General features: G+C 38.6%; 1 protein-coding gene across 20 annotated transcripts in view; it reads left to right on the top strand.

Moving 5' to 3' along the window:
- The window catches only part of Ptk2 (protein tyrosine kinase 2), a 265,206-nt gene that overhangs the window by 121,991 nt on the left and 126,154 nt on the right, over positions 1–17,061 (top strand). For all 20 annotated transcript variants that reach the window (XM_033760874.1, XM_033760884.1, XM_033760882.1 and 17 more), the window contains 3 exons: positions 9,992–10,132; positions 10,655–10,732; positions 16,692–16,799. In XM_033760874.1, the coding sequence (XP_033616765.1) occupies positions 9,992–10,132; positions 10,655–10,732; positions 16,692–16,799 (327 nt within the window). The remainder of the gene's footprint in view (positions 1–9,991; positions 10,133–10,654; positions 10,733–16,691; positions 16,800–17,061) is intronic.

The following is a 17,061-nucleotide window of genomic DNA, read 5'->3' as shown; positions in this document are numbered from 1 at the left end:
GTTACTTAATCTTCTGTATTTTAGTTTCCACATCTGTAATATATGCGTAAGCCATAGGACTTAGTGGGTTAGTATGTTCAGTCACAAAAGATGAGTACGGTATTGTGTCCAGCGTGCAAGCAGAAGCATCGTGTTCATTCCCATTGAGTATAGAAGGCAAAATGCTGATACTTTCATAGCATGACACTGATAACAATTTCCACATGGGTTTCCCAGCAGTCATGCTTTTGTCTCTTCTCTGAACATAGCACTGTTCATTGGGTGACACTACTGATACAACTAGAGCAAGCAATCTGTGATAAAAGCCCCATCTCTAGACTGGTGTTCTCTCCACTCTCAAACTCATCAGAATAGGGTGTGAGGACTAGTTTTGGCCCCTCTAAGCCTGGAGAGTAGCAGCATGTTTCCCTTTCTCACATACCTTCTAGATGATCTCATGGGGAACACAGATATAAAAGTACATGCATATAATAAGACCAGTATAAGGATAATAGAGGAAAGGTGTGCTTTTTCTAATATTTTTTTTTTCTAGTAATGTTACTTTTCCATTCGATCTGCCAAAACTAGAGCAACTTGTAGGTATCAAGCCTCTCCCAGAGTGTAGTTCTGTTACAGAGCCCACTCTTCTTAGTGTCGCAGAGGACAAGAGTATAGACACAAAGATACTGTTCCCATCAGCAGGTTACCCACAGTAGCACAAGCAAATTGGCATAGATTTTGCAGTAAGAGGACAAAGCTTTAAATGAAGGTTGCCACAATGAGTGATAGTTTGAGGCCAAATGTGAGATACTAGGGGACCAAGAGAACAATAGAGTTTTGTCCCTCAAGAGGGTTATTGGTGTGGGTTGGCTATATTCCTTTCGGGGGAATGGAAATCTCATTTTGACTGGAATGTCTCTGCTGTGAGAAAAGATGGGGCTAGGAAGACCTTTGAGTTGGAGAGTGGCCCTTCTGCACAAACCTGCTGGGGGGAGGGTCGGATAAAAATGGTAGAGACATTCAAGCAAGAGTGAGCCACATTTTCAGTGACTTTCCATTTTCATTAGCCAGAAGAGTGTTCTACACAGTGTTAAATTAATGACTTGTCACATAAATAGTATCAGTCAATGAATTCTAAACAGTGAGGCTTAGAAGACTCAGAATAAATCTCTTCAAATCTTTATCTATAGAAGGATTTACTATAAGAAGTATGACTGCTGTTGTTTGTGAGCCTAACACATTATCTTGGGTTTAAAGTGAACCTTAGACTTGAAAAAGGAAACGTGCAGGCCACACGCAGATATACCATGTGAGCACAGCTAAACATCCATGAAGATTCTTTTGTTTTTGTTTTTTGTTTTTTGAGACAGGGTCTCGCTAGTTGAGACTTGACCTGGAACTCACTATGTAGCCCAGGCTGGTCTCAAACTCACAGCAATCCTCCTGCCTCAGCCACCCAAGTGCTGGTATTACAGGCATGCGCCACCACTTCCAGCTCCACAAAGATTCTTTGAGACCTGGTGCTCCCCTCTGTGCCTGGCTCATACAAATATCGGATCTGGAAGAGTTCACCATCCTGAGTATGAAGTGTGATTAAAAAAAATCAATGAATTTTTAAATTTTTAAAAAATTGTTTATAGTAAAAGACACGTTAATCTCCTTCCTAAAACTCCCCCTTACCGTGAACACACTTACCCATTGTTCTTGCCACTTTCCAAAGTAATTCTGGAAGTTCCTCTTTCTTGAGTATCTTTAGTTGCACTGTTGTGGCTGCTTTAATGTCCTGAAGCAATTAAAAATGTTTAGTTTTCATGGCCATTTTGATTTTTGGAGAAGAGCCAGAAGTTGCATCATGCCCACTCTAGTGAATAAGGTAAAAGAGCACATAGCAAGTTGTTTTTATTTGACAGAAACTGCCTTATGAGAAGCAGTGTGTGACTCAGAATGTTGTCATGATGGACAATGAAACTGTTTGCCTATTCCTCAGACTGTTTTCTATGTGCACTCCTGACTTCTCAAGAAGCTTAATCAGGAATTCATAACCTTAGGCTAAGCTTTCTTTACCTTTACATAATTCTTTCAGCATTTTACTGATGGTCATAATACTTCTATGGAGGGTGGTTCTTTTTTTGTTTTTTGGTACCAGGGATAGAAGTTGGGAACTTGGGCTTGCAAGGCAGGCAGTGGAACCACTGAGTTAAATCCCCAGCCCCTGGGGTATGGTTCTTTATAAAGATATGCACACGTAGTGTATATAACAACTACAATTCAACTTTGATGGTTTTATGACAATCCCTTTAAAAATGTTACAAGTGAAATTTCACAACTAGCAAGAGATTAATATCTAGTTTCTTGTTTCTTCTGGAATTATAGAAGGGCTAAGTCAGTTAACATTTATTTTTCCATAACAAGCTCCATCAATACATTTCTTTTTCTAAAAGCCATTTTGTTGTGCCTGCTCTTTCCCCTTATATGCACATTTCTAGAGGATTATTTGTAGTTAATATTCACATTGTACTGTTGAAAGATTACTTCATTACACTTGGTGGAACTTGAATTAGCTACATTAGATGCCAAAAACAGAATATTGGATGTATGTATCTTAGTTATCAAAAGCAATTTGCAATATGTTTTATTATTTTTTAAATTTTATTTTATCCCATTCCCCTTCCCTATGTACAAAAGCTTTGTTTCTGTTTTTTCCTCATATTTTCACTTTTTTTGGTCCCTTTCTTTCTCCCTCCCTCTCCCCTGTTCCCCTTCCCATTTGAACACTTTCTTCCAATTTCCCAACATCCATTATATATTTCAGTCCTTACTTCTACCTTCATTTTCTCACATCAGAGAAACAGTGCAGTATTTAAACATGTGCCTGATTTATTTCACTTAAGAGTATGGTCTCAAGGTTCATTCATTTAGCTATAAATGTCTGAAGCCTATCCTTCTTTGTGGCAGAGTGCCATTCCATTGTATATAAAAAAACGCATCTTTATCTGTTTGTCTGTTGATGGGCATTTAGGCTGTTTCCATTATTTAGCTATTACAAACTGTGCTTGCAAGATATTTTAAATTTCTATCACTGGTGTTAATAGTGCCAGAGTAGCATCTTCAAAACCACTATACCAGTAGCACTAGTAAGTCAACTCCAAATCCAGGGACAGTCTACAAATACTGTATAGATCATTCCTCACCAAAAATATTAAGATCATAAGTGATAAAGAGAAACCAAGAAGTTGTCCCAAGTGGAGGTGGCTGAGAAAACTAGATATATGAATGTATATGGGGCAAAGGTATACACCGCTGTGTAATGAACAGATACCAAGAGAACTCTCTACTATCCTGGTGGCCATGCCCAAAATAAGAGCAAGTCTAAATGGCCAAATTTTAATTTATTTCATTGTAATGCACAGTAGAAATATGTTTTCAAGGCAAGAAATGTTCAGAGGTCAAGAATGCCAGGTTTTCAAAGGATCTGTCCAGTTCCCAAGTATTAAAATGGTTTCCTGGGGTGCTTCAGGAATACCAAATTTTATTCTCAAAGAAAATAGTCATCATCTTCATTTCTATAATCAGCAAAAATTCATGGCTTCATTCAGCCAGGAATTCATGGCATTTGTAGTATACCAAGCATTGAATGGGGGAAGCAGGAGAGTGGACCCTGGTTTCCACTTGAAGAGCTTGCCATGGGGTCAAGGCCCTATAGACAAGAGCAAAAGGGATGCACTGCTAATATTTCTGTACTTAGTCTGTGGGGATGGGTAGTTCCATTTTCTTTAATAATACATTCTCAGCCTATGGTGAGTTTTCTTTAACCTTGCATTATAGCCATCTGGGATGCCCTAGGAATCCATTGTTGCTAACCACATGTGATAATCATTAGGTTGACTAATATAAAATTATGTGGTAGTTTAACATGGCTGAATAGCAGCACATTCTCATGGCTCAACCTATTAATATTGCTTGATTTTGAGGAGATTCAAATTCTTAGCAATTTTCTCTCTACATGTGTATTGATTTTAGGTTGAATAGTGTACATGGATAAGTGCTTTGTTTCCTAAATCTGTGCAAACACAAAGCAGGGCTGAAACATGAAATGCATTGCAAAACAGTATTGCTTATTTTTACCAGTTCTAGAAGTATATTAATTAATATGAAGAGATTCTAGGAAGTTAGATTTTACACATTTTTTTTTTCTCATTGAGAAATTAGGAAAGAACCAGTGATTTCTAAGGTATCCTTCCTATAAAAACCAATTTTAGAATTTCTTTCAGACAACAGAGATTGGACACTGTGGGTTTAGAATTAACAGTAGTCATGTTGTACAGACCGTAAGAATGCTTGGGTGCACTCCTGGACAAGACTCCCATTTTAGTTGGCAGGGAGCAAGAGTGTTGTTTTCGTGTTGGTAGAAAACCACTTCTGAATAGATCTCGTTTCCTTTTCCCCTGCTGCTTGTGCTGACTAATTTTGCTGGGTTTTGTCACTGTGACTTCTTGATTCTTGACTTGGTAATGTGCACAAGCAGGATGAGCCAGATCAAGTATGCTGCAGAAACTAAAGCATTTTCCCATATTTAGCTGAAAGAGACAAATAATAATATTAGAGCTCAGACCATCCATCTTTTAGCACTTTGTAGTTATTACTGTCAAATATATTTGTTCAGTTACTTAGAAATTTACCAACAAGTTAAGGTTAAATTATTAGGGTAAGCAATTTAGTTTACTTCCATATATATTGTTTATTTCTCTCCTCCCCTCCCCTCCTCTTCCCTCTCCTCTGTTCTCCTCCTTTCTCCTTCATAGGAGATCAAACCCACTGAGCTATATCCACAGTCCTTCTTATATTTTATTTGGAGTTTGGGTCTTGCTAAATTGCCCAGACAGCCCTTGAACTTTCATACTTGCCTCAGCTTTCCAAGTAGCTAGGCTTACAAGCTTGTACTACTGCATCTACATTCCATTTCTACGAGCGTTTTGAGTGGGGAAAATGACCAAACGAAATTGACTCATTTTAACAGGGCCGATGGCTTCAGTCCGTCATAGAAGAACAGCCCACAACCAGATTTGTATGCCTTGGTTGTCAGGAGACCTAATTACAAAGAGACCTAACAAGAGTTAGATTTAAAGGAAACAGGGTGGAGCATTGCTGAGCTGCATTTGATGGATTTTAAGGGTGCAATGTCTTAACAAGACTCAGCTATTGATCTGACTTGGTAGGAGGAAAGGCATGGCCTGGGCTTGCTTTCTGTCTCTGACACTGTGTACTCATTAGTGCTAGTGGTTGAGACCTGCTGTTAAAAGCTAAAGCAGAAATAGATGGGGCTGACTGTCCCACCAGTTCAACCACATAACACTGAGATTGAAGTGCCCTGAGGCCATAGAGTTCAGGAGGAACAGTGAGGGGAATGAGTGGGATCCATGTGGTAGAGTAGGCCTTCATTCAGGTGTAGGGAGCACCAGGCCTGGCCAGGAAGGGCTCTCAGTCCTTATGGCATTTACAGTTTAAATGTCTGGGAAATCTATATGGAACTGTTACGTGGTCAAGGAGAGAAGTGAGCCAGAAGCTTGGGGAAATTCTGCTTCTTTGATTTCTAAAGATAACATATTTTAGATACTGTGATTTAAAAAGCATTGAATGTGTGGTCAGATAGGAAAATATGGTGTTACTGACAATGGTTCTAAACAAGCGCTTGGTTGGGAATTAGGTACAAAGTAGAAAATTGATGTGTTTATGTAGTTTTAATCTCTGCATGTCAGTATTTATCCGAGTTAAATATTCCTCTTAAGAGACAGGAATGAATGTATCCTCTTTTTTGTTAATGTGAACACAAATGATGTGCCACTGTGCACTGTTCCCTGTGCCCTTTTGATCTCTACTCTGCAGCTGTTATTCTGTTGTGTCCCACATTTCAGGAAATAGTGGTCAGGTACCCAGGACTTTTGCTGGACTAATTTTCTACTTGGGATGGAGGTGTCTCTTAACCATCCAAATATCAGCACAAGGCAGCATGTTTCATATGACAAGATGTCAAAAATAAAGACTGAACCATCTTCCCACTTATGTGCTGGAAAAGTGAATTGTTCACATATGTGATGGAACCAAATTTTATTCATCTATTTTGTCTTCAGATCACTAGAATCTAATTTATTATGATAGAGTCAGACATTTACCTGTTCTTAAGCATGAGGTTTAATTTCAGCCACAAGCTACCTTCTTTTCTTAGAGGTAATGAGATAACTTGTGCTTTCTTCCCACCTGTAAGGATATCATCTAAAAAAGCACATTCAGAATGAGGTAAGACCATAGAACATGGTGGTCATTTTTCCTTGGTGCAGTTTAGAAAGTATCTTAGAGAAGATAGTGATTGGACTGGTTACAAGAGCTCCTGCATCTCAAGATTTGTATCCCAGCTCTTACACCCCAAACCTTCGTAGGTCTCCATTGCCTCAGTAATTGATGAAAAATTAGTATCTGCCTTGTAGTGATCATTTTGAAGACATAGAGTTTATGTCCATGGAAGTCAGCAGATATCTTTTCTGGTTCTGTTTTCTTATCTGTGTTAGTGTTTTACCAGTACTGTGCCCACAGAGCAATGTTTCCTGTAGCTGGGACTGGGATTAGAAAGCTCTTCCTCCAGTTAACTGAGTTTCTGTAAGACTCAGTACCTTTTTACTCCAGGTGCCTCAAAGAGCAGAATCCCTTCGTACCTTCATTCTGGTTCCAAAGTGGAGAAAACCTGCTTTTTAGGGCCTAGTTTGCATTTCAGCAAACACCCAGAGTGCTGTGTTGTTAATTCATAATTGAAAAATCATCTAGCCAGGGGTGTTGGCATACGCCTGTAGTCCCAGCTCTCCAGAGGCTGAGGCAGGAGGAGTACAGTGAGTTTGAGGCCAGCCTAGGCTACATAGTGAGTTCAAGGCCAGGCTGTCTCCAAGAAAAAGAGTGGGGGGAGAGAGAAGGAGGGAGGGAAGGGGGAGGGAGGGAGAGAGAGAGAGAGAGAGAGAGGAGAAAAACAGACATGTGGGTGACTGCAGACAGTATTCAAATCTCTACATTCAGTGTGCACTCTCCTGATAGACAGTTAGACCTACATAGGCAGTCACACCCAGAGACTGTTTAGAAATCCTGAAGACTGAACAAATAAATACTGTCAGGCCTAACCCTGTGATGAGAGAGTAGCGTTTTTAAATCTATTGGTTCAGAGCCAGTACTTGGATGGGCATTCCTAAAAATAAATTTCCCAGACTTTTTTGTAGAACATCATAGGCTGACCAACCTGTTATCTGTGAGATGCACTTTATGGTTGAGCCCTGGTGACCTTGAACCCATTTTACTTCTCTGTAGTTCATAATAATGTGATCTAAAGCTGTAAGTAAACATTCTTAGAAGAGCTATAATTCTCTCATTTCACTCTTTGATTTATTCTCCTGTCAAAACCCCAGCTATGGTGAAACCAACTGTGTCCTTTTCCTCTTTCCTGCTGCTCTTGATTTGCAGGTGCTGTGTCTGTGAATACCTCAGCTCATGACAGATTTCTGTCACTATCCCTGCTCTATTCTCAGCTCCAAACATCCAGTTGTCTTATTTGATGATTTAAGTTGGAAAGCTTCAGGATCACAAACATAGCCAAAATTTGCCTGACTGTGTTTTCTTTACCAGGCCTCTTTATCTGTGTGCTCTGTTCAGACACCAAATCATCCTAGATTCCTCACTTTCCCATTTCCTGCAAATGATCATCTCAAGATGCTTATTTTTTTTTCTTCACACCACTTTACAGTATCCCGATTATGGGTCTTTCTGCTTTTACTTGTGCACATTCCCCCAGCCCTCTGTATTCAAGAGCAGAGCAAGCTCTTAAAACACAAATTCAGCTCCTGTACGCTTGTCTTCCAGTAATCTTGCCCTCTCCAGTACCTCAGCCTCTCACTCCAGGCTGACCACTTTTCACTTCAGTAACTACAGTGCCAAATCATGTGTGCCCCTTTCTGAACACAGCTCTTATCTACCCATATCACTATAGTGTCCCAGATCCAGCAATACTTTGACTTTGCTGGGCCCCCTCAGCCACTCTAGGCAGGATCTCATCTCCATGAATCAACTGGAGTAAGCCATGGCTTCCTGGTTTACCTGAACCTGACTCAGCAACTACAGCTTCACCTGGACCCTGGCCTCTCATCTTCCCAGCCTACTGGGATTAACCAATCACCTAGTCCATCTCCCTGATCCTGGTCTTCATGACCCTGATCTTCTGGTCTTCTGGCTTTGATTCTCGGTCTGCTGAGCCAGCCAGGACTTTTTTCTAGATTTCAGTGGCCTGCTTGGCCAGTTTCTTTGGGGTTTCTGACATTGTCTTGCTATTTTCCTCTTGGTATCTTCACCTGCTAACTTTCCCTTCCCATAGACTTTGCCATGTCAGTTCAGTGCCAGCTCTTGCCTACCAGCACCTCTTCTTTTTGTTTTCAAAATGAAGTGAGAGTCATACTTTTCTTCACCCGTCTGCTTCTGTGCTTGTGCACACTGTTACTTTCTGCCTGTTATTTGGATTGGCTCCTACTTTGTCTCTCCTCTTTTCCTATAGTTTATCGGCCTGAGTAGTCCTGTTAAAACCTGTTAGTTTTTTTCAGTATGACAAAATACCTGAAAATGACAACTTAAAGGAGGAAAGATTTATTTGTGGTTTTTCTATTTTGGCTTTTTGTTTTAATGGCCTGCATCTCTCACTCTCTTCTCAAACTTCACCGTGTAATCATTACCTGCTGCCTCACACACAATGGATGAGAGGCCTGTGGGCTGGGAAATACGTGCTTCTCTGGAAAGGTGTTCATCTGTAAAAAAAAAGGAAAAGTAAAATGAGCAAAAGAACACCAGAGGCCACTGATCATCCACTGAAGTTTAAAAAATAAAAACATGGTTCTTTTCTACTTCATGTGTGTACATTGAACAGGCTCACCCTGTGCTTTCACCTAAAGGACTCTGTTCTTTACAGGAAGACTGCTTTCATTCACCTTTCTTGTGTAACAGTATGATAATGTTTTAATGTCAGTAAATGAGTTCCACAAAACAGTTTTGGAGCTGTATTCAGAATTGACTGGATAGGTTGATACACCATAATGTATCCTGGCCATGTAGATATGCAGTGAATTCCCTTGTTAATAAATCTTTTGTCTTTATTCATTGCTAAAGAATAACATCCTAGGGGGCCAGAAATTTAGCTCAGTGGTTCCAACACCCACCTTGCAAGTGCAAGGTCCCAAGTTTGATCCCCAGTACCAAAAAAGAATGGCATCCTAGTGCCAGCTATGGTAGCACATGCTTGTAACACATGCTTCCAACACTTGGAAGACTGAGACAGGAGGATCATTGTAAGCTTGGTGCCAGCCTGGGCTACATAGTGAGTTTCTGTCCAGCCTAAACTACATAGAAATACTCTGTCATACATGCACACACACAAAAACTGGAATTTTACTTTTTGGATCAAAGTCTATGAGTTTAGAAGTTTATGATTTGTGCTGCCCTTCAGAAAGACATACCAATTTTCCCTCCTAACAGTGGAATGGGTTAATAGCTATATTCCTTCACCGTTGCCATCTCTAGTCATCTGCATTTATGGTACATATTTTAATGTCTGACTTGTTAGCATGTGTTCTAATACGAGATTATTGCCTCAATAGGTTTTTGTTAAAGAAATAAAGCCGAAACCACTGAACTATACACTTAAAATGGTTAAAATGGCAAATTTTGTGTGTTTTGTCCAGTTATTTAAAAAATGCTTTGATAAAGTTAAATGAAAAGTATAATTTTATAGTAAGAATGTATGTGATATTAAATGGTGGGTAGGACTGAAATTTGTTGTTGTTGTTGTTGTTATAGTACCGGGGATTGAACTCCGGTCTTTGCGCTTTTGAGGCAGGAAGCAGAACCACTAAATTAAATCCCCAGCCCTGAAATCTTACCATGTAACTTTTACTCCTTGCTGATATAAAAGTATTGTTTTTGTAATTCTATCATGCAGGCCAAAACACTAAGAAAACTGATTCAACAAACATTTAGACAGTTTGCCAACCTTAATAGAGAAGAAAGTATTCTGAAATTCTTTGAGATCCTCTCTCCAGTGTACAGATTTGACAAAGAATGCTTCAAATGTGCCCTTGGGGTAAGTATGGAAACTTGGAAGACAGTGGTCTAGATGACTTTCTTCTGCTTTTTCTTCTGTATATGTATCTAAATTTCTGAATAAAAGAAAACTAATTTGTAACATTGTCAACAAATGAGAATACTGTTTTGTCATTTTACAGTGGGAAAAATGCAAAAAGAAAATGTATAAGAATAAAATTACTTTTTAATAACACACCTGTGTTTATAATTAGTTTTACTCTGGCCTGAGTTTATTGATTAACTGTTCTCCAAGAACTAGTTTTCTTATTTAGATAATCTTCCTAGAGAAAACATTAGCCTCTAGCATGGTAGAAGGACCTCAGTATATTTCTTTCTAGGCTCGGTGGATGCTTGGTCAGTGAAGTTATAATACCTCATTTGCTTAGATAAATAGCAAACTCAGCCAGCTACCACCTCCCCTCCTCCATTTATCCTTTAATGAATAGATCTCTGATTCTTGACCTAAAAGCTTTCTTTTTCTTTCTGGTACATCTCTCCTTACCTGTTTGATCTTCTAAAGTCAAGCTGGATTATTTCAGTGGAACTGGCTATCGGCCCGGAAGAAGGAATCAGTTACCTAACAGACAAAGGCTGCAATGTAAGTATGTTGTGACAGCTCACAAACTTGACTGTAGACAAAGAGGTGTCAGACTAAGGAAGTGAGGTACTCCTCTAGAAAGACATTCTTCAATTAAACCTTTCTGTTTCATGGTGCTTCTTGCTCAAAGGAAGAAAGACAAGGCAGAGCCTATATCCCTAGTAAGATTCTTCATAATTCTTTACTTTTGGAAGTATGTCACACAGATGGTATCCATGTTAGTGATACCTGAATGGGCCTGTTCCAGTTTATCTGGAGAGGAGGTTTTAAATAATTTTTTTAATTTTTATTTTTGTGGTCTTGGGAATCAATCCCATGGCTTCATTCATGGTAGGCAAGTACTCTACCACTGAGCAGAATCCCCAGCCCTAAATACAAGTTTTTTTGCTAAGTTCTGTATATAATTATGTGTACTGGCATCCTTTGAAACAGCTTCTTCCATCTATTACAGAAAAAGACAAAAAAAATTCATAACATTTAATTATCCCTCCTATCTTTATTTACCTTACTGAGGAAAAAAGAGGCCCATCAGAGAAATCCATACTATGTCTCCTTCCACCAGTCTAGCCTTCTACCTCCCTCTTGTATTCTTTCTTGGAGATGCTGGCCTATCTTTGTGTGTGTGCCCTTATTTTTGTGCTTGTGGCAAATGTTAGCACCTGTTTGTGGTCTAAAATAGAAATCTGCAGAATAGCAAGGAGCAAAACTGACAGAAGCCCCTCTTGGACATATCTCACAGTTGAGAGTCCATGATAATTTGGAATACATCTGTGCCATGTGATGATGAGTACTGAGGTTAACAGCAGCAGTATGTAAGGAGTGATGTGCTGAGAAGAGCATGCTCCCATTTGAACAGTTGGTCAGGGATCATAATTCTGAGGGCACCTTCAGGCCACTCTAGCCAAGTGTGCTTTTCCACTTACATAATTTTGTGTTTGAACTTTCACATCTTTACCTATGTATAGTTTTGCAAAAATGTGACCAGATACTGTTATTCATACTTGTTTTTCAACAGTGCGCTACTGGGTGTCCATTCCCACTCTTCTTAGCTTCTTCTGCCCTATTACGTCTTTCTCTTCCACCTTCCCTGCCTGACCTCTTATGCTCACTTGTAAATGGCCCAGTAACTGTTCTTCTGTGATACTTTTGTCTTGTTGAGAAACAAGATCATCTTTGGGTACCTTACCCATTTCTTCTTCATCTCAATCTGTGAACTGGTGGGAGTCCCTTCCAGTACACCTGGCACTGTCTCTTGTCTCTCTGGTCACCAGATGAGACTGTATGGAGGATGTTTAATGTGTGTTCAAATTTCTGCTTCAAAACAGTATTCTTTTAGATAGACCTTTACACACTACTGCTTTTTCTCCCAATGGAAGAGACTCCAGGAAAAAAACAGTGATTAGTCTCAGAACTCTTTGCGATCTCTCCTACTCTATTCCAAACACTACTTAAATACCCCATAAAATGACCACTATTTTGACTTCCAGCATCAATGGTTTTCAAAAATGCTGCTGAGTCCATTGCGTATATATGAAGGAAAAAGAGTGGGTTTTGACCCCCATCTTACTGTGACAAAAAAACCATTACAAGTAGAATATAGAGCTACATGTGAATGGCAAAAATGATAACAATTTGAAAGAAAATGGAGAATATCATTATAACTTGATATAGGCAGAGATTGCCTAAACAGGACATATGAAGTGCCAAATCTAAATTAAAATTTTGATAAGTTGGACTGCATTAAAATTAAGAACTTTGTCTTCGTCAAAAACGGGGGAAAGGAAGCCAGGTATTTACAATTGGCATTTCACAAAAACCTCTTAATCTAGGATAAAGATGATTACAGAATCATTAAGAAAAAGGCAGCTCAGTAAAGGACATCCAAATAATGAGTAAATAAAAAAGTAGCATCAGAAAAATAAAACATATCATTGTTCCTTCTAATGGTGAGAAAGAAAGAGATAAATAGTACCACCTCTTGAGGAAACCATGAGCATATCCAGCTTTTCTTTACTTATTGTATGCCTTAGATCCAATTTCTCATCTTTACTTGTGAGGTTTTCCCTTGTCTTTTTACATTTACTTCTTTATATAGAATTTTATATATGGTACCTAATGGGAATCTACCTACTTTTTCCTAGGGGAAAAGATTAAAGATAGGGATAAGTGAGATTAAAATGTCAGACTGTGAAGTGCACATCAGGATCATTACCATCTTGATGCTTACATGCTGGCTTTGTGACTTTGGGTGCATTCTTTCACAGTCCGTTCAAGTTGTCCCATCAATAAAATGGCTACAGTAATCACAACTACCTGGGAGAATTGGTAAGGGAATTAACATACTACTAAATTAAAGTACTTAGAACATGGCCTGGTACAAAATCAACACTTAGAAAATACTAGCTGTTGCAATTGTGTTGTTGCTATTGCTGTTGTACAGATTGGATTTACTAGCTAATATTACTTATGTATTCTGACTCTTTACCTCTGAATTGAATCAGTGCTTTCATAATCTCTTTCTGTCTTGTCCAGCCTGTCTCACTGATCCAAGGGTCTTTTTCTATGCCAATACTGTACTGGTTTGATTGTTGTGTCTGTTTTCCTTTTTTGTGTATCATTCTTTTGTAGCTTTTTGAGTGTTCTTGGTCATTTAGTCTTTCAAAACGAATTATGAAATTAACAAATTCTCTTGGCATTCTAGCTTATCAATTAATTTTGTAAAAGTAGACATTTTTGGATATTACGTTAGCCAAGAATATGGTATATCTATTTATTCAGGACTTGTTTTACATCCTTCAATAAAATTTCAGTCTTTTTTTTCATATAATTCTTTTGTATTAAACTAATTGATGAGTATTTCACAATTTTTGGCCTTATTTTGAATGGCTTTTTTTGCCTTTTCTAATTTAGAATTTATATTGTGAGCATAGCAAAATACATTTGGTGGTTGTATATCATATATTCAGCAACCTTAGCATTCATTTAGTAGGTATTTTTGTGTTAGGAAATTGGATTATAAAGATAGCTAACCAGCAAAAACATTTTAACTTTTCCACCGTCTGATTTTTTCCTTGTGTCAACAAGAACCTCAAAGATCAGCTTTCATAACAGAGTGGTGGATAAGGATATCCCTATTTTGCTTTAGATTCTAGTTTTTCAATTAGATGTGTGTCATTTGGGCTAGAAGGAAGCTCAGTGGTATACAGAGTGCTTGTCTAGCATGTGCATTCTGGGTTCTATCCTCAACACTTTAGAAAGGGGGAGCTTAACTAGGAAAATTTTTTGTTATTTAGTTTTAATGATATGTCTTTAATGTTTTAAAGTTATGCCTTCTGAGCTTTTCCCTCAATTGTATTAGTAGCAGCTCCTAAATCAAATCAAAAGCCTTTTAGCCTATACAGGTATGATTTGGGTTTTCCTCCCTCCCCTTTATATTTTCGTAGATAATTTTAGTAGATAATGTTTTATGTTGACTTTGAATTGCATTTCTTTAAAGGTTAGTTGAATTCTGACAGTGCATTTTGCAATAGATCTTTATCTTTATAATCTCTTCAGTGTAGTATTCAATCAGCTCAGATTTTCAAGTACATGTCAGTTTTGATTATTTACACTTTGTTAACATATTTTCTTCTTTATACCTTCAAATTGTTGCCATATACTTGCATCACATAGTTCACTTAAAATCTTTACAGAGCTGGACATCGTGGTTCAAGCCTTTTATCTCAATGTTTGGGAGGCGGTGGGGCCTTCATTCTGGTGTAAAATAGAATACATAACAAGACTAAGCTTATTGTCATAAAAGACTACAGTTAGTTGATGTGGCAAAGTGTTTGGGTGTCCAGTTAAGAGTAGGTAATAAGCATTAGATCTTTTCAACTCTGTCCTTTTTATGATAGATATGTTTTAATATCCTTTAACTATCCTGAAGTTAAAATTTCAGAATATATTATCCACCTGTATATCATTTCAAAATATCTTAGTAAATGCTCATCAGAAGTCATTGGAAAGGGCCTGGGATTTAGCTCATTGGTGCTGCATCTGCCTGGCAAGTGCAAGGACCTGAGTTTGGTACCCCCAAAAAAAAAAATGTCACTGATAAGTCAGGTTACCTACCTAGTTATGCGTTTATTTTGTTTCACAACTTCATTTCAGCATAACTATGCTTATAGAAATGCACTCATACTGGTTAAGAGAATGCAATAGTTATGACTTTTAATTTGAGAAAAGATATCCAGAAGTCACTTTATACAAGTAGTACAAGAAAATGATGGGGAAAAAAAGTTATGTTTCCCAAAGTTATGCTTGAATTGTAGCTTATAGAGTAGGGAGTGATATTATCTGATTTACATTTTTTAAAGTAATCTCTCTGACTTGCAGGTTAGGGGCAGTATATTGTAGAGGACGGGCATGGATGAAGGGAAACCAGTTAGGAAACAGTTGGAGGTTTCTAAGTATGATGTGGTAGGTGGGTATGGACCAGAGTGACACTGAGAAGTTGAAGAGAAAATGCATGGATTCTGGTGTTTGGCGCTGGGACTTTCAGGTCTTGTTGAAAAGTTGGGTATATGGGGTAAAGGTTAAAATAAGAATCATTACAATGTCTTCACTTTTTGGCCCAGTAATCTGGCTGAATATAATGCTTTTTTACTGAACTGGGGAATCCTGGAAGCAGAAGAACGTGTTTTGACTATTAGGTTTGTAATCTCTCCATATAGCAGTGTCATGTAAGCATTTTAATCCATGAGTCCAAATTCCAAGAAGATATCAGGGCTGAAGATGTTTCTTAATGCCATGGAGCCTAGATGGTTTTATTATGCTGTGGTGCAGTTAGGGAGAAGAACAGGGTACGTACAGCACAGTTCTGTAGCATTTCCATACTTTTAATTTGAGTAGGGGAGAAGCCAATAAAAGGAACTGTAAAAAGAGACCAGTGCAGTAAGGAAACATCATAACAGGGTAGGATGTCCTAGAGTCCAGGAAAGCAGAGTGTGCAAAAGGGTCATGCCACATGCTGAGGATAAGCACAGAGAACTGTTCTCAGGTATTTGTGTTTGGTAAGCCTCCTGCCAACTGAGAACAGCAGGAAGGTTCTCCATGAGGAAAGGCCAATGAGCATGAGGCAGGGCAGTTCCAGCTCAGTCCCCGTGGTGTCTTCTGTCCATTACAGGATGGGGAGGCATAATACCTTGTGATATGCTAAAAAAGCAGACTTAAGCTCATTCTTTTGAAAAAACATGTAGGAATCACATACAAAGTGGTCGTGATCATGAAATGATAGAAGACACTTGTATAGTTTTTTTTCTTTTTAAAAACAATGGATGCTGGGCAGGGTGGTATATGCCTATAATAGAAGAAAAATAGAAAAGGGAGGGAGGGAGGGAGAAAAAAAGACTTTCTTTCAGTAGGGAAAATGACCATAGTCTCTCCTGACATGCCCTAAGAGCCCAGCCTATGTGGGGCAGATCCTTTGGATACCTGCTATCTCCCCTTCTGCATTGCACTTCTGAACTTAAGTATATTCAGAAACCTCTGCTACCTTAGTACAGTGTTTTTAAGAATGGGAGTACAAGTTCATTCCAACCAAGAATTCAATGTCTCCTCCCACACTAGCAAATGGGTCAGAGAAGGGTTCCTTCTGCTTCCTTTCTTCCCCCATCCCCCTGTTTCTGTCTCTCTGTCTCAAAACTGTTCTTTCCCTCACCCAGCTCAATTGTGTGGATCTCCTCAGAACATCACAAAGAACAGACACATCCCAAACCTGGAAGTGCTCGAAACAGTCTCATGACTGCTCCACTGCAGGCTACATGGAGAATCAGTTTTTTCCCTGACCTCCAGTCTTAGGGAGAGTGTCTTCAGAGTGAGCTAAAGGTTGGGACTGTGAGAGAACTGCACAAAACAGTAACAAAAGTGAAGTGGGTCATATATCATGATCTAAGGATCTTACCTTTCCTTTCCAAAGCCCACGCATCTGGCTGACTTCAACCAAGTGCAGACCATTCAGTATTCAAACAGCGAAGACAAGGACAGGAAAGGAATGCTGCAGCTCAAAATAGCTGGTGCACCTGAGGTAAGTGAGTCTTTCATGATGAGTGCATCATGAAAGGAAGACTGAAGTATGTAGTACTTTTAAAATGGCTTTACTTTTAGGACAAAGTTTTTCACATGTTGTTAGAATCATAACTTTATTGTATAATATATGGAAGATAACATTACAAATAATTACATGTTCCCAAAAATAAGACAGGATTCAGATTTTTAAAATCAAGAACATTCTTGTGAAGACAAAGTTATCATGAAATTATCAAGGAAATCAATCTTTTGGAATTAAG

The sequence above is a fragment of the Fukomys damarensis genome, unplaced genomic scaffold (genome assembly GCF_012274545.1).
Source record: "Fukomys damarensis isolate Sample0158 unplaced genomic scaffold, DMR_v1.0_HiC HiC_scaffold_5, whole genome shotgun sequence".
NCBI lineage: Eukaryota > Metazoa > Chordata > Mammalia > Rodentia > Bathyergidae > Fukomys > Fukomys damarensis.
This window is presented reverse-complemented; position numbering and strand designations above follow the sequence as displayed.